General features: G+C 62.0%; 3 protein-coding genes and 1 non-coding gene across 4 annotated transcripts in view; all 4 read right to left on the reverse strand.

Moving 5' to 3' along the window:
- Positions 1-451: 451 nt before the first annotated feature.
- On the reverse strand, positions 452-1822 carry FAM187A (family with sequence similarity 187 member A). Its single transcript, XM_015651061.2, has one exon. The coding sequence runs from the start codon at positions 1820-1822 to the stop codon at positions 572-574; it is 1251 nt and encodes a 416-aa protein (XP_015506547.1). The 3' UTR covers positions 452-571.
- Positions 1823-2737: 915 nt separating this feature from the next.
- LOC107215106 (predicted GPI-anchored protein 58) lies at positions 2738-4943 on the reverse strand. Its single transcript, XM_033520039.1, has 3 exons — positions 4558-4943; positions 4144-4313; positions 2738-3451 (listed from the first exon to the last, which is right to left on the reverse strand). The coding sequence occupies exons 1-3, from the start codon at positions 4659-4661 to the stop codon at positions 2754-2756; spliced, it is 972 nt and encodes a 323-aa protein (XP_033375930.1). The 5' UTR covers positions 4662-4943; the 3' UTR covers positions 2738-2753.
- On the reverse strand, positions 4703-8641 carry KIF18B (kinesin family member 18B). Its single transcript, XM_033520021.1, has 7 exons — positions 8160-8641; positions 7033-7187; positions 6474-6578; positions 6093-6203; positions 5250-5497; positions 5025-5169; positions 4703-4789 (listed from the first exon to the last, which is right to left on the reverse strand). Exons 1-7 carry the CDS (start codon positions 8482-8484, stop codon positions 4703-4705), a joined length of 1176 nt encoding a protein of 391 aa, XP_033375912.1. The 5' UTR covers positions 8485-8641.
- A 4340-nt stretch (positions 8642-12981) lies between these two features.
- LOC107215056 overlaps positions 12982-18050 on the reverse strand; it is an 8141-nt gene continuing 3072 nt past the window's right edge. The window contains exon 2 of the transcript XR_001525090.2: positions 12982-13659. This is a non-coding gene — a transcript (uncharacterized LOC107215056). The remainder of the gene's footprint in view (positions 13660-18050) is intronic.

Raw genomic sequence — 18050 nt, forward strand, 5'->3', positions numbered from 1 at the left:
TTGGGTGAGTTTGCTGCCCTTCAGGGACCCAACAAGCTGTACCCTGCTCCATCCCTGGGTGTGGGAGATGCAGATTGTTTTCCAACAATCTGCCTCCCTCCCTGACTTTGGTTCTCATGTCATCACCACGTGTTTGGCTCACCATCATCAACACAGTTCAAGTGCCAGAGCATGGCTGGGACCCACAGGACAGCAGGATTTCTCTTGGGAAGGCTGAAATCCTCAGGTCACATCCTCAAACAAAGGAGATGAGCCTGGAGGGCACATCCTGCTCCCTGCTGAAACCCTGCAGAGGTGCCACCACCTTCAGGGGATGTGTAAGATACAAAGGAACAAATATTGACTCCCAATTCTGTGCTGAGTTGGGTGAGCTAACAACACCTCAAAAGCAGAGAGAGTTCTGAAGAAAATTGCCAGATTAATTTGAAAAAAATTCTTTTCCCTTCAAAAAGTCGAAACAAAACATTGAAAAAAATGTTGAAACCAAAATATACAAAAATGTTCCTCACACTGGAAATTTCCTACGTGAGGGTGATCCAGGGTATCCGAGTGTCCTGCAGGGGAGCTGCTGTTACTTGGCCGGTTTCCTCAACACCTGCCATCTGCAGTGACACGTGTGGATGATGTGGATGAGGAAGAAGATGCCGGTGATGATGGCAAAGCTGATGCCCACAGCCCTCATGACAAAGATTGACTCGGGGTCAGAGGGGCTCCGCTGGCGCCGGGGCTGGAAGGGGACACTGAGCTGGAAGCCGGCCACCAGCTCGCCCTCCCTCCAGCAGAAGTAGGTGGCTTTGTCCTTCCGGTGCAGTTGCTGGAGGTGCAGGTGGTTCCCGTGGTCGATGAAGAGCCTCATGTGCTTCCTGACCCCCTCCAGGTAGTGGGAGCGGTAGAGGCGGACGGAGCCCTTGTCCCAGGCCACGGCGTGCTCGGGCCGCGCTCCCGGGCACGTGATCACCAGGTCACTTTTGGGGGGCTGGCTGTGGTACTGGATGGGGACACGGGGCAGGTGGGGCTTCTCCCCCACCTTGTAAATGATGTTGGAGATGGACTGCACGCCCTCCTCGGGGACTTCCTTCTCTGGGCAAGGGGCCAGGCAGCTCCGGATGGCCACCTCGGGGCTGCGGAGGTGGAGGAGGCGCTGGAAGTGTGCGGGCACAGCCCTGGAGCCGCAGGAGGTGACGTTGGGCAGCGCTGTGCGGTACCGGGGCTTCAGCTGGGCACTCTGCACGTAACAGAGCCCGATCCGCCGCTGCTCACCCCGCACCCCGCAGCGGTCACAGCTCGTCCAGTCCCAGAAGGTGGTGAAGAGGGTGAATTCCTTCCCTGTGAAATCCTCTTGGACGTGCTGGTCCTTATCCAGAAAAGCCACCGTGATCTGCCTGGTGGGCTGCACGTCCACGTCGTAGCCATAGAAGAAGAGCCCGTCCTTGGTGCCACACAGGTAATGGCCCGAGTCCCTCACCTGGGCTCGGAACACAAGCAGGCTGAACATGCGGATGCTGAAGCGCTTCAGGAGGTCGCTGCCCACGCGGATGTGGCTCGAGTCCACAATCACAGTGCCGTTGAAGTCTGTCAGCACAGTGGTTTCGTGGCTGTGCAGGTTCTTCTGGAAGTACCAGACAACAGATGAGGTCTCCTCAGGCTTGCACTTGCAGGGCAGCTCAAAGGTCATGTCAGCCAAGTACGCAACATTCTCGAATATCAGGAAGGCGGGACATGCCATCTTCTTGAACACATCCCCTTTCTTCTCGATGGCAAAGGCCTGGAGAACATCCACCAGGGACAGGAGTATGGTGGCTCCCAGCAGCCTCCTCCCCATCGCTCTGGGTGCTCTCTGGCCCAGCAGAACTCACACAGCCCAGCCAGGCATCTCCTGGGAGCATCCTGCCCTGAAATGGGCCAGCCTCTGTCACCCCCCTGGAACCTGCCTGTCCCCAGCAGCTCTGGAGCGTTGTCACCCACGTGCCTGGCAACAATGGAGCTGTGCTGGGACCAGCGGATCCCTCAACATCTCATCGTGGTTTGAGTTGGATGGGAACTTAGAGTGGATCTCTAGTGCAGATCAACATCTTCATGGCTGGTGCCATTGAGAAAGTTTTGCCTTTTTGGTTGTGCTTTCATGACTGGCGCCTGTTAGAGAGGGCAAGAGAACCTTCAACCGTGGGCTGGCCAATCTGACCAGAGGGGCTTTAAATGGAAAGGCTTGGGGAGTGGGTTCCAAAGTGGCAATGCTTGTGCCATTGCTTCCTCCAGGGAGGAGAGCAGGCCAGCCAGTGGAGCCTGATGTTCCTCGGCTCACAGGGCAAACCCCATCAGCGCTGTGGGGAAACCTCCCACACCCCACACGGTTCCTTGATCCCCTCTCTGAAGTACCTGGACACAAACAGTCACAGCATGGGGAACAAACAAGAACTCAAAATGTGAATGTGCAGTGTCAGGGCCGTGATCCCACTGCAGTGACAGAGACACAGTGGCACAGCTCACCTGACTGGGATGTTGGCATGGATGTCCATGGCCATGTGTCCCCCACCCCCCTCACCTGCTCTCGGGGACACTCAGCAGAGGGCCCAGGCCTCCCACAGCAAAGGGTGCAGAGGCACCATCAGGCCCTGGGATGATGGAGAAAGGGGATGGAGCCCAAGCTCAGAGCAAGAGCCTTTTCTGGGCTCTCCACACGATGAGGCAGGAGAGAACAGCCACGTGTTTGCCCTTGGATTTGGAGCAGAACAATTTATTAAAAACACAATAACTTATTCTCTAAACCCACCCATAACCTGCAAACACACAAACAGGACTGAGCCAGCAGAAGGGGCAGGAACGGGGGCACGCAGCTGTCCCCGGAACCGTGGCCAGGAGGGCACGGGGGGGCAGGAGGGCAATGAGGGGCAGGAGAACACCGAGGGGGAGGAGGGCACGGGGGGGTAGGAGGACATTGCGGGGCAGGAGCGGATGCTCGCGGGGCTGCAGGAGGAACGGGGGCGAGAAGAACTGGAGGCGTTTGGAGTTTGAACGCTGGGGGAGGTGCTGGGGGGTGGATGTGGGAGGGCTGCCCGGAGCTCTGGCTGCTCCTGCTCAGCGCTTGGGGGAAGCAGCTCTGGAGCCGGCCCGGGGAGGGAGCTGGGGCTCCGTGCAGCCGCTGCTGCCGGGGTGCCAGGGCTTGGGGTGCCCGGCGGGGACGGCTGGAGGCTGACACAACGCGGCCCCGGGGACACAGGAGGGCTCTGCGCTGCCCGGGGAGTTCCTGCTGCCTTCCCAGGACTCTGCTGGCGCTTCCTCCGTGTTCGGGAGCTGCGGGAATTTTCTGATTGGGAATCTCTGCTCGACTCGAGCATCCTCTTAACCGGCCCGGGAGACATCGACCTGGAACTGGAGCACGAAGAGAGCTCCTGGAAGCATTCCGGGTCGGTGCTGGGCACAGCGGGATCTGGCATGGTGACAGGCGCCTCAGCTAAAAGAGCAGAGAAGAAACAGAGTCATCTCCTTGTCTGCAGCTCGGGAGCACCCCCAATCCCTGGAGCACCCCTGTGCCCCCCAGCTCAGTGCAGACCTGCCCTCCCAGCCCCGCAGCAGCCCTGTTCCATCAAAGCGCATCCGAGGAAAAGAGCCGGCACAGGCGCCGGGCTGGTCCCACAGGCGGTGCCCCCGGGCAATGCCTGCGCTGTCCCCGGCAAACGGGGTCTGCAGAACCCGCTCCGCTCCCAGGATCGCGCCGTGGCACGGAGGAAGAGGAGGAAGAGGAGGAAGAGCTCAGAGCCGGCTGCCGGCTGAGGCTCCATCCCGGCTGGCTCGGGCAAGGGACCAGGGACGAGTGACAGAGACGGGAGAAACGCGGCTCAGATCTGCTGCTCTGGGCTCCTGGGGCACGGAGATCCCTCTCTTGGGAGCTGTCTCGCACACACGAGCTGAGCTCCCCCGGAGCCCAGAGCTACTCCCGGCTCCTGCTTGAGGTGCTGCCGAGCTCGGATCGCTCTGCACAGGGAGGTCGGAGCCACGCCGGGCACCGCCCGCTTGGTGGCACCTGGGGACACCCCCGTTCCTCTGCCCCGTGCCCACCGAGGCCGGGAGCTGTGTCCCAGCTCCAGCACCCATCCAGACACAGAAGAGAGGCCAATCCCCACTGTTCCCACCCCAAATCCTCACCGGCACAGCTCAGCTGCATTCCTGGGGCTGGGGCAGCCTCGCTGGGCTCTGCGGGGCTACAGGGAGGAGAAGTTTCCTCCAGCCCTAAGGCCTCCACCGACCCTATGGACTCCTCCAGGGCCAGGACCTCCACTTCGTTTGTCTTCACACTCATTTCATCAGGGCAGAGGCTGTGAGTAGAGTTTTGGGGTAAGAGAGTCAAACTTGGAAGCTGGGAGATTCCCGAGCTGTAAATCCCTTCCTGGAGAGCCTGAGCTGCCAGGTGTGTGTGCAGCTGTGGGTGACAAGGGACCCAGGACAGTCCGGCATCTCCAAGCACAGCCCTGGTCCCACATCCATCCAGACCATGGACAGCCCAGTCTGCCCAGGCCGAGAAGAGGCAGCAGGACATGGGGAGGACACGAGGACACTCACTTCTGTTCCTGGTGCCCAGACAGGTCCGGCAGCAGGGGACTTGGTGTACTGGCCAGGAACTGCAGATCGGGCAGGGATTCTGTTCTGGAGCTGCAGAGAGACATCCCGGAGCGCTGCAGCTGCAGGGACTGGGATGAGGAAGTGGTTAAAACACAATGGGGCAGCGCACACCCATCTCTGGGGGGTGTGCGCTGCCCCTCAGGCTCCTCCAGGCTCCAGGGCCCCCGGGTGGCTGCAGGGGACACGATCCGTGCTCAGAGACCTGCTGCCGTGGGCAAAAGCCCTGCGGGGTCTGGGCTGAGCAGCTTTAGCAGCAGAGCAGGCACACGCTGCTGAAGCTCCATCGGCAGCTCCTGCCCGCAGCGGCACCCCCGGGCTGGGAGATTCCCACGGGGTACGGGAGGCACCAATGCACGCCAGCGGGCACCGTCCTGCCCCAGCCCCGGCAGGGCTCTCCCGGTGCTCACCGGCAGCAGGATGTGCCTGGCCCGGCTGGCGAAGCGGAGCGTGTTGCAGGTGTCGGGACCGGCGGGCGCCGCGGGGCTCACGGCTGCGATCACGGTGCAGCGGCAGCTGCTGCCCAGAGAGTCCTTCAGCAGGCGAGTCAGTTTGCTGTCCCGGAATGGAACGTGGCTCTGTCTGCCCTGTCCCGAGACACAGAGGCTCCGCTCAGCTCCGGGCCCTGGGGACACCCTCCCGGACCCGTCCCGGAGAGCCAGAGCCCGGCCGGGAGTGGCCTCACCTTGGCTCCGGTCAGAGCTCGGACAACGCTTTTGAGGGCCAGCAGCGAGCGGCTGATGCTGGTGGCCTCCCGCAGTCCCTGTCCCCGGCTCGGTGTGTCCCACGCTCGCCCCGAGCCCGCCAGGTCAATGAAGCTCAGCTTGGCCACGAGTGAGTCCCCGGCCAGGCCACCACTGGTGTCCCACTGCTTCACCTGGATCTGCAAGGACAGAAAGGGCTGAGGCTGTGGCTCCACAAAGGTGCTCTGGGAGACTCTGTGTTTTCAGGGGAAGAGCCAATGAATCCTGTGGGGAGATGAGGAAGGAGGAGGAGAGGAACTTGGCACATTGGGAAGACAAGCCAAACACCTGGTGATGACACAAGGAGCAGAGCCAGAGGAGGGATCTGGCAGGAAAGGACAGCTATGGGAACAATCAGCATCTCCCATACTCGATGATAGAGAGGGATATAGCTGGTCAGGTCTTCAGAGGGACTACAAAAGCATCCAGACACCTGGGCTGCTCCCCTGCAAGCAGCAAGGGGCGAGGCAGCAGGCTCAGGCTGAAGTGACAGCCAGAGCCTCCGTCTGCCCAGGCAGCCGTGACAGCCCTGCGAATTCGGGCAGGGGCCTGGCTGGCACGGAAATCCACTGGCAGCTTTGCACCGAGGAAGCAGAGAGCACATGGACAGAGCCCCTGGGGAGCAAAATTGCCAGCTCAGTGCTGAGGGGGACGGCCCTGGGATGTCGTTGCTGGCAGTTTCCCGGCCCCGTTTCCAGCAGCAATGGGAGCGATCCCAGAGGCAGCAGCCCTCACCTGGAAGATGGCGTGGGAGCGGGAGGAGGTGGCGTTGGCCTTGGTGTGACGCTGTGCCCGGTTTTTACTGCCCTTGGCCAACATGTCCAGGAGCTGCTCTGCTGACGTGGGCTGGGGGAGAACGCGCAGGGGCCGGATCAGCACCTGGACACGGCAGCCGGACGCGCCGAGGCCGAGCAGCCCCGGGCACTGGGGCCCAGGCACCCGGCAGCTCTGCGGGCCCGTGGCAGCTGGAGGCCACCTCTGCTGCCAGCCAGGAGCCAGGAGGCACTGGCACCTCCACACCCCCTGTCCCCAGGACTGCCAGCCGCTCTCAGCACCGGTGCAGATGAGTCAGTCCCAGCCCTTGTGCCTTTCTTTTGCCCTTTCTTCCACTCCTACCTTGTGGAAGGAGAGACCATGTGCCACAGCTCCTTTCCCGGGCTGCTCCCAGACGTTCAGTGGGCTCCCGGGCTCCAGCATGTCGTAGACACACTCTTTGTACACCTGGAGCAGGCATTCGAGGTTAGGCTGAGGTTTGATTCTCTGGGATGGAGCTGGGAGAAGAGCTGGATACCCCTGCAGGGTCTGGCACAACTGGGGGTTCCCCCTGACCCCACCTCTGGGACCTCATTCCACCAGGAGCAGCTGATGGGGCTCAGAAAGCAGGGACAGCTCCCAGAGCTTTGCTGGGCAGTTCCCTCAACCCTGCTCCTCTCCAGCCCTTCCAGCAAGGAAACTCTCACTTCTCTGTGAGCACGGCAAGGGAGAGCCCCCTGCTCCAGCTGGCAGAAACCACCAGCACCAGTTCACTCCACTGGGTGGGTGACCCTGCTTCCAGTCAGGCACAGCAGGGGACACTGTGTGTACCCTGAGCGTGGCACTACAGGCTCTGGATCAACCCCAAATCTCTTCCCTGGGGACACTGAGGCAGGGGGGAACACGCTGGGCAACAGCAAACCTGCTGGTAGGAGACAAGGACCTCCCAGCTCTTGTCCTTCATGGCCTCGAGCCTCTTGTACAGCTCCACCGTGGCCAGGTGCACAATGCCAGGGCTGCTCTTGGAGCCCACCATGGTGTGCGTTTTCCCAACTCCCGAAGCTCCGTAGGCAAACACTGGAAGGAGAAGGGGTGGGTGGTGAAATGATCTATCACTACTCACCTGGTGCAGCAGAAGGCTGGGTCCTGGCTGGAGAGCAGAGCAGAGCAGAGCAGAGGAACTTCCCACACAGACAAGACACGAGGTAAAACTCATAACTTTCCCCACTGCTCCAAAGGGAGACTTTCCCCCTGGTTTCAGCCTCTCTAATGCAGCAGGGACAGAACAAGTCTCCAGATGAGCACTGCTCCCATGCTCAGGTCACCTCTGACCCTCTCCCCATGAGACATTTCTGCTTCCTCTCTTTTACCCCCATCTTCCAGCACCTCCTTTGAACCTCATGATCTCGAGCCTCAGCCTTCCTCCCGAGGGCAGCACTCAGTGCTGGAGCTTGGAGACAGGGGCAGCCCTTCAGTGGCTCTCAGGAACCACCAGAGCTGGAACAGCATCCCCTGGTCCAAGCACCCGGTTCAGGTGAGTCTGGAGAGTGCTGGGCTCCCCTGGGGATGTGCCCGTGACACCCAACAGCTGCCGGCTGGCTCGGGGGCAGCAGCAGCAGCGAGGGGCTGTGGGAGCTGTCCTGGAGCTGTCAGACCCCGCTCTACAGAGCAGTTCAGCCTGGGAAGGAATGGCAAAGAGCCAAGGCTCTTTCTCCATGCATCCATCACATTTCTTCTCATCCTTCCTGGCCCAAGACAGACAAGAGCAAGTGATCCTTGTCCCTCAAAATGCCTGGACAGCTCCTGCCCAACCTCACCTCTACCCCAATGCCGTTACCCATCCTCTCCACCCCGACTCCCAGAGTACCAAGCACTGCTGGAACCGACAAGCTTCAGGCTGTGGGATTTTGGGTTGCTGTTGTGTTATCCCCTTCTCAAAGATGTGTGGGGGCTTCCAAATTAAATTCAGGGCTCTGCTGAGCCCGCCCAGCCTGGGAGCGGATGGGGCAGGGGCTCGTGCAAGGATCAGAGGTTTGTGCCAGGGCTTACCGGAGCAGTTGTAGCCAGCGAGGAGGGCGTCCAGCAGAGGGAGCGTGGTGTGCTGGAACACCTCCTCCTGCGTGGCCCCCTCGCTAAAAACGTGGTCGAACACAAATTTGAGGTTCCTGCGGCGGCGGGCGGGGCTGCGGGCGGGCGGGGCGGCTCCGCCGGGCTCCTCCAGGCTGAGCAGCACCTCGCGCTCGTTCAGGACGTGCAGGACTCGGGGTGCAGCACCCTCCCGGCGGCTGGGGGGCCTCACACGCAGCATCACGGTCATGGAGCCCTCCTGGGGCAGGGGGCTCTGCCCCACAACGGGCTCCTGGTGCTGGGGCATGGGGATGCTGGGGGACACGGCTCCCGATCTAGGGATCTGGGTACTGATGCGGTCTGGGGGCAATAGGTTCAGCTGGAGGGTGCAGTGGGGGAAGGAGATGCCCAGGCTGGGCGAGGTCTCAGAGCCCCCCTGTTACCGCTGAAGATGAATAGATCACGCGGACACAGGTCGAGGTGTGGTCCCCCATTCCCCGGGGTGTGCACCCACCCACCACACCCACACTGGGTGCCAATGGCGCCCAGTGCCCCTTTGGAGCCCCCCATGAGCCTGAACCCCTATTCAGGCTCCCACAGGAGCCTCCCAAAACCCCGGCCCCCCTTCGTGTCTCTTTGGATCCCAACGGCCCTACAAACCCCTCCACGCTCCTACTGCTCCCCTGCACCCGCACAGCCTCCCCAAAGACCCTAAATCCCTTTGAGACACAGCCCCCTCCCATAGCCTCCCCAAGGGTCCCAACATGTCCCTTCCAGCCCACTCAGCCTCTCTCACGACCCTCTCAGGACCCTCTCACTCCTTTGGTCCTCCCAGATCCACCTTCCGCAGCCCTCCCTCCCTCCCCGTGTCCCCATCCCACCGCAGCCCGGCACAGCAGAACGGACCCATGGGGACGGCAGTACCCACGCGTGGGGTGGCGGTGCCGGCTCCGTGCAGGGACGGTCACTGGGAAGGGGTTTCGCGATCGCCTCCGCCCGCAGCGAGCAGAGCGCGGCTGAGCGGAGCCGGGAGCGGCGGCCGCGGGACGCCCGGGCCGTTGTCACTCGCGCTCGGGATCCGCCGGTGCCCGGCAGCCCCGGAACGTTGTCACTCGTGTCGCTGGAGGCCATGGAACTGTGCTGGCACCAACGGAGCCCCGAGGATTCATTATCGTGGAACCACACGGTGACTGACGGGTTTGGGTTGGACGGGACCCTAAAAGGTGATCCCGTTACAGCTCCCCAGAGGGGAGGGGCAGCATCTCCTCTTTCACCCACCTCCGGCCACTCTTTTGCTGCAGTTCAGGATGCGCTTGGCGTTTGGTGCTGCCAGTGCTCGCTGTTGGCTCAGGTACAGCTTTTCCTCCACTGGAACCCCCAAGTCCTTCCCTGCAGGGCAGCTCTGAGCTCTTCCCCCACTCTGTGCTGGTGCCTGGGACTGTCCCTGCACAGGTGCAGCCCCTTGCCCGTGGTTTTATTGAACTTCATCGTGTTCTCTTGGTCCCACTTCTCCAGCTTGTCCAGGTCCCCCTGGATGTCACCTGCCCTGCAGTTTTGTGTCACCTTTGTGAACATGCTGAGGGTGGGCTCGAGCTGCTGTGTGTGTCAGTGAGGAAGGGATTGCAGAGCCCTGGTGCCATCACACAGCCCCCAGGGACACCCCTGGTCACCGGCCTCCCCCAGGACATGGGAGCCCACAGCCCAGCCAGTTCCTCAGCCAGCCAGCAGCCCAGCCCTCACAGCCGTGTCCCTCCATTGCAGGGATGAGGATGTCCTGTGGGACCGGCCATGGTGTGCTGGATTTTTAAAGGTGATGAAGGAAGCTCCAGCCTGTGGGTGCAGCTGTGGATTAGGGGGTCTGGGGATGTTGCTCTGTCACAGTTTGGGGTGTGAAATGAGGGTCCCTCGTGTTGAGGACCACATTTAGTGCACAGAGCTTGGGGGGAAGCCACCCTGGGAGCTGCAGCATGAGCTCTGTGAGGAAAATGGCCAGAGCCCCCAGCAAGGGGCCAGGACCTGGCACTGACCCAAAGGGCCCGGGGGCCCTGCAGCACCGGGCAGGTAACTGGACACTTGGACACAGCAGGAGATGATGGCTCAGCAGGAGGGCCCCACTGTCAGGTGCACAGACTGGGAGGTGGTGGAAGCCTGAGAGATCCTTTGTTGGGATCCCTCCCCAGAAGTTCCATCTGAAGCTGTTACTGAGCTGCTCCACCATGATAAAATTCATTAAAGGAACCAGAGCCTGGGACTGCACTCTGGAAGCCCTGGGGCTGAGCTGGAGAGGAAACCAGGAGCAACTGTGGGATGGGGTGAGCCAACAGGGCCCCTCAAGGCACTGCTGATGGCCTTGGCCCCACCAGTGCCAGTCTGGGGTGAGACTGCAGCTGTCAGGACAGCTCCAGGATGGATGACAAGGAAGTTTCCTGAACAGTTTCTAACCCAGGTGGGACCTCAGGTCTCCTTCCTTCTCCAAACATCCAACTGCCAGCACCAGGTGAATGACACAGTATGTCAATAAATAGGGAACAATCAACCCTTTTTTGTGATTTTATATTGATAATCCTTTTTGGCCTATGGCAACTCTGTTGGCCTTAGCTTTGTTCTGTTTGGTACCTGCAATAATATTGTGTGTCAGGGCATTGTGTTAAATCCCTTGAAACTTTTCCCTTTGAGTATATTAGCAGGAATGCCCCATTAAAATCACGGGAGGAATTCCTGATGAGGAATCTCTGGAGCTGCTGCTGTGAAGGGGTTTCAGTCCCAGCAGTGCCAGTCTGGAGGAGCAGGAATGAACCAGAGGGGCTTTGGGATGGATTGCCAGAAAGTTTCCTGAACAATCGATAACCCACATGTGACCCCAGCCCACCTTCCTTCTCCAAACACCCAACTGCTGATACTGGATGAGTTCACCTGGGATCTTTGCAGCAGGGAGGAAACAAAGGGAGTGTTAAAATCTCCTGAGCAGATTCCACATAGGTTCTAAGATTGGGTTTGGGTCTCTCCATTGTGCAGCATTTTGTGCAGTTACTGCAATGGATGGAGTCTGGGGCAGGGCTGTGCCTGCACCTCCTGCGGCTCCGGGGGAGCAGGACCTGAGCCAGGCTCGGCAGGGACAGAGCGAGCCCAGAGCCCTTTAAAGAATGCAGTGGGAAACTGTTTACAATTCTAGGCTGTATCGTGTGCTGGACACTGTTTAGTGGGTGGTGATTCCTTTCTGAGGCACTTCCATGGCAGGATCTCTCTCCTGTGCAGCTCCCAGGCTGCCCGTGGCGTCGGGCCGGGCACAAACCCCCGTGAAGGAGCTGCTCCCTCGGGAGTGCTGCTGGTGCTCACGGAGCCTCCTCGGGAAGGGGAGCCAGGGCGATCCGCAGCGAGAGGCGCCTCGGCTCCAAATCGCTCCTAGAACTATTTATGCCATAGTGCCAACACCTTCCCCTTTGGGCCCGCTCAGCTCCTCAAGACCTGACACCCTGTTAAGCCACGGCCTCCTCACTGTACCTGCACTTCCTTTGGGGTCCCAAAATCCCTCGCACAGGGCACTGTATCCACTTCGTGCGGCCCCGGCCCCGGCCCCGGCCCCGGCCCCGGCCCCGGCCCCGGCCCCGGCCCCGCTCCCTCAGCCTCAGGCAGGTTCCCGCCGCTGCGCCGCCTTTAAATCGCCCGCGAGGCCCCGCTCTGCTCTCTGATTGGCCCCGCGTCGCCTTCCGGCTCCCATTGGCTGCGTCCCGCGCGGTGCCTCATGGGGGTTGTAGTTCCGAGCCCGCGCGATGCCCTATGAGCGCTGCAGGCTCTCCGCTGCCCGCGCCCCCTGCCGGCGGCTCCCGGGGCTGCAGCAGCTCAGAGCCCCGGCGGGCGGAGGGGCTTGGAAGGTCCCGGGGGGTTCCGGAGGGTCCGGGAGGGTCCCCGAGGGGGGCTTCGGCCGCACCGTTCTCAGGGACCTTCTGCTCAGGGCTCTGATCCAGCCCGGCCCCGCCACTGCCTCCAACTGGGATCGGTTCTGGGGAACGGCGCCGGGACCCGCCGAGGCCTGGGACACACACACAGAGCTGGGGGAGGGAGCACACCTGGAACACACAACACTCACCTGGGGACACACAACACTCGCCTGGAACACACACAACACTCACCTGGAACACACAATAACACTCACCTGGGGACACACAACACTCACCTGGAACACACAACACTCGCCTGGAACACACACAACACTCGCCTGGAACACACACAACACTCGCCTGGAACACACACAACACTCGCCTGGAACACACACAACACTCGCCCGGAACACACACACCCCCATGACACAGACACACACATCTGAGGGACATGAACACTCATTCTTGGGAACACACACCCCTAGGACACACACATACAGCCAGGAGGACACCCAGCCCTATCCTGTCCCCAGTGCCACTCCGTGACCGCAGTGCTCCCATCCTCTGATCCCATCACAGCCACTCCGGAGGTGCCCGCTGTCACCTGCCCGTGCCGAGGCAGCGGGGATGGGCGCGTGTGCCCGAGGGTCCCAGTGGCTCTGTGTGGCCTGACCGTGTCCCCTCACAGTGGCAATGCTCTGTTCCTCGAGGGCCATCCCCTCATGGGGCCACCTGGGCTCTGGGGACAGGGCCATGGTAACGGTGGCAGCCCAAGCGGCCGCACTGAAGGTGGTGAAGGGACAGGGAGCCTCTCGTGGCTGGGCTGGTTTGATAAACCAAGCGGGGTCGGGATGGGGGGTGGTGGTGGCAGAAAGATCCTGTCTCCAGCGTGGGGAACACTGGGGACACACACAGCAGACGGGGAGAGATCACAGCTCTGCTTTACCATGTTGTCACCCCGGCGGGGGGGGCAGGACGGTGGCTCCCCCCGCCCCAGCACAGCCCCCCGGCCCGGGGCCGTGCGCGTCTGTACAGCCGGACCCCCCGAGACCCCCGGCATCGCCCCGCGGCGGGCAGAGAGAAGGGACGGGACAAGGGGCCACAGCCAGGGATGGGGGTGCCGTGGGGCAGCGCGGGGGGCACCCGCAGCTTTTCGCCACCCCCAAACCTCTGCAGCCCCAAGCCCTCAATTGGCAGCCTTGGTGTGAGCTCACGGGAAAAGGGGGTTCCGGGCACCGAAGGCAGCCGGGAGCGCGGGGAGGAGCGGGGGAATCCGTGGGCTGGACTGTGGCGGGGGGTTCCGTGGGGCTGGGCAAGAGCGGGGGGAGCCGGGGGGCAGCAGGGAACCAAACACGGCACAGGGATGCCGTGGGGCCGGGGGGGTCACTGCGGGGGATGCCGGGGGCGGTGCCGCGGTTCCGGGCTCAGTCCGAGTAGATGATGAAGCCGGAGAAGGTGCTGTACTTGTTGTTGTTGCCGCCGTGGGCTTTGCCCCCGTCCAGCTTGATGAAGACCTCGTCCCCCGCGTCCAGGTGCAGGATGACGCTGTTGCTGGCGTAGTCGTAGTTCTGATCGGCGTCCTGCGCGATGGCGCTGGCCCGGACCTGCCCAGGGGACACCGCGGGAGCGGCTCAGGGCACACTTCGGCCCGCGGATCCCACCGGACACACACATCACATCACATCATATCAAATCACATCCACCCGCCCCGGGGCCCGAGAGCCCGCACCGTGCGTGAGCGGGTCCCGGGTGGAGCCTCTCCCTGGCCCGGCGGGCACAGACACGGAACCACGGCACAGACACGTCTGGGTCTGGACTCAGGTGCAGGACTACAGCCCAGACAGGATTCTGATACAGGACCGCAGCTCTGACACGGAACCCCAAATCCATGTTTGGATACAGGACCGCGGGTCAGACACGGACTACGGCTCTCACACAGGACCCTGACTCCGGATTCGGATGCAGGACCCCAGCTCAAACACAGGAGCCCAGCTCCAGATTCCCATGTGGGACCATGTCTCAGACACAGGACCCCAGCTCCCAGCTCGGATGTGGGACCACAGCTCCATCATGGGACCCCAGATCCAGGTTTGGGTGCAGGACCCCAGCTCAGACACAGGACCCCGTCTCTGGGTTTGGATACAGGACCATGCCTGGGACACAGGACCCATATCCCAGCCCAGCCCCAAACCAAGGCACTGACCCAGCGCAGCCCGCAGCCCTTCCCAGGAGCTGCACAGAGACCGTGAGTGTGTGGTGAGAGCTGAACCCCCGTCACACGGACCCGCACGCACTGCGGGGCGGGATGCTCCCCCATAAAGGTTTCCTGCAGATGAGGAAACCTCGCCTCAGGTGCTGGCAGAGCCAGAGGATCCGTCACCGCCTGGAGAAGCGGTTCCGTGGCTGGAGCCCGCTGCCGCTGCAGAATTCTTTGGGTAATCAAATCTCCGCTGGCGCCTCGCGGGGAGATCGCGGCGCTGGGTGACAGTGACAAGGCGGCTGGTGAAATCCCAAGTGAAATGCAGAAGCTCTGCGCCGGGAGAAGGTGCCGCTAATTACAACCGACGAGAATCGGCTCTTAATTGGCTCGCGCGGGGCGGGCAGTCACCGGCGAGCGGCTGCGGTGTCCCGGAGCGGGGACAGAAGGACGGCTGTCCCCATGCAGTCCTGTCCTTTGCCCCCAGGACCCCAGGGGACCGCTCCTCCCCAGCCGCACCCCCCCGAGCCCACCGGCAGCCTGCGATGCTGGGGTCAGACGCTGTTAACTCTGGAACCCAGGGACGGCCAGGCTGGTGGTCCCGTAGGATTTGCTCGTGCCCACGCAGCCGTGTCCCTCATGCCACCAGCAACGCTCACCCTGCTAAAAGTCACCCTTTGTCTGCCCTGCCACCGCGAGGGTCCCCATTCCCGGTGGGGACCCTGAATCCCAGGCAGTCACAGCGCCCCAATGTCCAGGGGACGCTGCCCCTCCTGGGTGTTTTGCTGAGGAAGAGGAGTGAGGAAAGAAGCCGTGAGGAAGGCAAACCGGGAAAAGCCATTTGGTGCCGGGCTCCCACCATCGTCCCCCCCGCCACAGCTGGAGCTGCCCGGTGCCATCCGTCTTCCCTCGTTAGGGATCCGCCTCGTCACCGCTCCCGCCAGCCCTCGCTAACCAGGGAAGATAAATGGCAGCGCTGGGCCGGGCTGAGCCGCTCCCGGCACCGCAGAGGAACAGGAGGGGGGGCTGCCACCACGGCCCCCCGCCATGCCATCACCCCCTTGTTCTATGCCTCAGTTTCCCCATGGCACAGCCGGGAGGTGGGAGCCGTGGCCCCAGCCTGGACTCGGCTGCAGCTGCTGTCCCTGACCCCAGTGACAATGCTGGGGGTGTCCCCAGTGCTGAGGACACTCTGGAGCGGTCCCCAAGGTGGCTGCACCCAGGAGGTTTCCGGAGGACAGGGGACAGTGGGGTGCAGCCATGTGCAGTGGCACCTGGGGCCTCGGGGACACCACGGACCCCACGGCGTGGCAGCAGCTGCCTCTCCAGACCCCCAAACGCCGTGGCAGGTGCTCCTCAGGATCCTCGGGCACAGTTCTGGGTGCCCTCGCAGCACTCCCGAGAACAGCTGAGGTTGTCCCCGCCCTGACCCCCCTGGGTACAGCCGCAGATGCTCCCCCCGAACCCCGGACAGAGCAGTGGGTGCTCCCCGGACCTCCCAGCAGGTCCTTTTGTACCCTTGGGGACTGTCCCCAGCAGTCCCCTGGGGCTGTGACCCTCCCTGAGCTGTGGGTGGCCTTCCTACAGCCTGGGGACCCCAAAACCAGCCGGTACCAGCCATGTCTATCTATCAATCAATCAATCAATCAATCAATCAATCCATTCCTCCGTCCGTCTACCTCCCCCCTCCCGCTGCCCTCGCCTCAGCTATGGGCTAATACAAATAATAATTAATGCTAATTAACCACCAGCAGCAGCTCCCCTGGCTCTCATTAACTCCAGCCCTGACCCAACGGTGATGGGCGGCCCCCAAACCGGCAGCACCCAGGGGATTTTTGGGGGGGTCAGAGGGGGCCCCCCAAGTTCTGACTCGCCCTGAAGATGCCAGGATTGACCTTTATCTGCTGGCATCGCACATCATGCCAGGGAAGGGGATTTTTGGCAGGAACCCCCTAAATAACCCCATTTTTTAATTATTTGGGGCATTGCGGGAAGGGGAAATCTTCTTTATAGATATCGATGTGGCGATGCCTTGTTAGTAATTAACAAGCAGTTAATTAAGTTGCATCGCCCGAGCGTGGCTCCTCTTGACAAGGGGCTCCACAGTTTCTGGAAAATCATCCTGGAATGTCGATGCCCCGCAGAGCTGGGGGGTAAGGAGGTCTGGGGTGATCCCCAAAAATATTTGGGGGGAGACAAAAAGGTTGAGGTGAGTTTTTGGGGTGCTCAGTCCGGAGTTACACGGATGCTGCTTGGAAAAAAGGGCCAGAAGTGCTAAGCGGCGCTGGAACCCCCCAAAATTTAGGGCTGGAGGACGGTGGAGGACAAAAATAATCCAAATAAAAGGAAACTGGAACTGTTTGGATAGAGTAAAGCTGCCGAGCGGCTCCCGCCGTGCTGCCGCTGGAAGGGCTCGGAGCCGAGCGGTGAAATGCCGTGGCCGTGACAAGGCTCGCACTCCCTGCCTCACACCCCGGCTGTTTCTGGGGTGATAACTCAGTTTTGGGTTAATTCGGGGTTCTGCATCCTCAGGACAAGGATGCGCCGCGGGTTGTGATGCCGGAGGAAAGGATGGGAAGCGGAGGCAGAGTGGATGGAGCCCGCGGGAATGCGGTGCCATCCGGGGGAACTGAGCTCTGGTGACAGCCCGGGGGTCACAGCCACATCTGGTCCCTCGAGTCGTGACAGGGAGGGGACATGGCGTGGAAAAGGGGCACCCGAAAAGCGTGTGGGTGGTAAGGCTGAGTCCTGGCATTGAGGGTTCCAGCGGGATGGGGTCGGGAGGATGCGGGAGCGGGGAGGGGGAAGGATGGAGCCACCCTCGGGCTGTGTGTCCCCCGCGGTGTCCCCACGCAGCCCGTGTCTCCTGACCCAGCAGCAGAGCCGGCTCCGGGCTGGGGGTGCAGCCCCCCAAAAGCGGGGCAGGCACTGCCCCTCTCGAGGCCACCGCGGCCGCTGTCCCCGCGGGGGGGGAGCCCTGGACCTCCAGGGACCACAGCGGGGACAATGGCATGGCCGGGGGGACCCCGGGGGCGCTGTGGGGGTGCCTCAAAACACCACAAGGAACATCTCCGTGGCCAAGGAAAGAGCTGAGGGAGCCCCTTGGGACACGTCAGGGCTGATGGCGACTGTCCCCAGCACTGGGGGAGGGACAGGGCACGCGGGGCAGCGTCTGGCAATCGGAGGAGGATGGGGCACCCCAGGGGTGCACCCGGAGCCCTGCACTGCTCTGGGGAAGGACAGGGCACCCCATGGGGCGCTCCTTCAGCGCGGGGAGCACCCCGGGGACAAATCCCGAGCCTGTCATTGCCACTGGAGGAAGGAGCATCCTGGGGGAGCATCTCCAGCACTGAGAGAAGGATGGGGCACAGCGAGGATGCAGCTCCAGAGATGGGAGCAGGACAGAGCCCCCCCTTGGTGCACCCAGAGTCCATCATGTCACTGCGAGGAGAGCAGGGCACCCTGGGGTTACAACTCTGCTCCCAGGAGAGGGATGTGGCACCCTGGAAATGCACCCAAATCCCATCATTGTCACCGAGAGAGGGACAGAGCATCCTGGGGGTACATCCCTGGGGATAGGAAAAGGACAGGGCATTCTGGGGGAGCACACAGAGCCCATCTTCACCACTGGGAGAAGGACAAAGCACCCCAGAGGTGCATGTCAGTGTCTGGGAGAAGGATGTAGCACGCCAGGGATGGACCCAGAGCCCATCATTGCCACTGGGAGAAGGATGTGACACCCTGGGGATGGACTCAGAGCCCATCACTGCCACTGGGAGAAGGATGTGACACCCTGGG

The sequence above is a fragment of the Parus major genome, chromosome 27 (genome assembly GCF_001522545.3).
Source record: "Parus major isolate Abel chromosome 27, Parus_major1.1, whole genome shotgun sequence".
Taxonomy (NCBI): Eukaryota; Metazoa; Chordata; class Aves; order Passeriformes; family Paridae; genus Parus; species Parus major.

What these genes read in the sequence shown, in the direction of transcription:
- FAM187A (XM_015651061.2), bottom strand. Translation starts at nt 1,822, where the DNA reads ATGGGGAGGAGGCTGCTGGGAGCCACCATACTCCTGTCCCTGGTGGAT.
- KIF18B (XM_033520021.1), bottom strand. Translation starts at nt 8,484, where the DNA reads ATGCCCCAGCACCAGGAGCCCGTTGTGGGGCAGAGCCCCCTGCCCCAG. An exon ending in TCCGGGACGGGTCCGGGAGG is followed by an intron (nt 5,170 to 5,249) that starts GTGTCCCCAGGG and finishes ATTCCGGGACAG; the next exon opens with CAAACTGACTCGCCTGCTGA. An exon ending in CCAGGCACATCCTGCTGCCG is followed by an intron (nt 4,790 to 5,024) that starts GTGAGCACCGGG and finishes TGTCCCCTGCAG; the next exon opens with CCACCCGGGGGCCCTGGAGC.
- LOC107215106 (XM_033520039.1), bottom strand. Translation starts at nt 4,661, where the DNA reads ATGTCTCTCTGCAGCTCCAGAACAGAATCCCTGCCCGATCTGCAGTTC. An exon ending in TCTGGGCACCAGGAACAGAA is followed by an intron (nt 4,314 to 4,557) that starts GTGAGTGTCCTC and finishes CTCTACTCACAG; the next exon opens with CCTCTGCCCTGATGAAATGA. An exon ending in AATGCAGCTGAGCTGTGCCG is followed by an intron (nt 3,452 to 4,143) that starts GTGAGGATTTGG and finishes CTGCTCTTTTAG; the next exon opens with CTGAGGCGCCTGTCACCATG.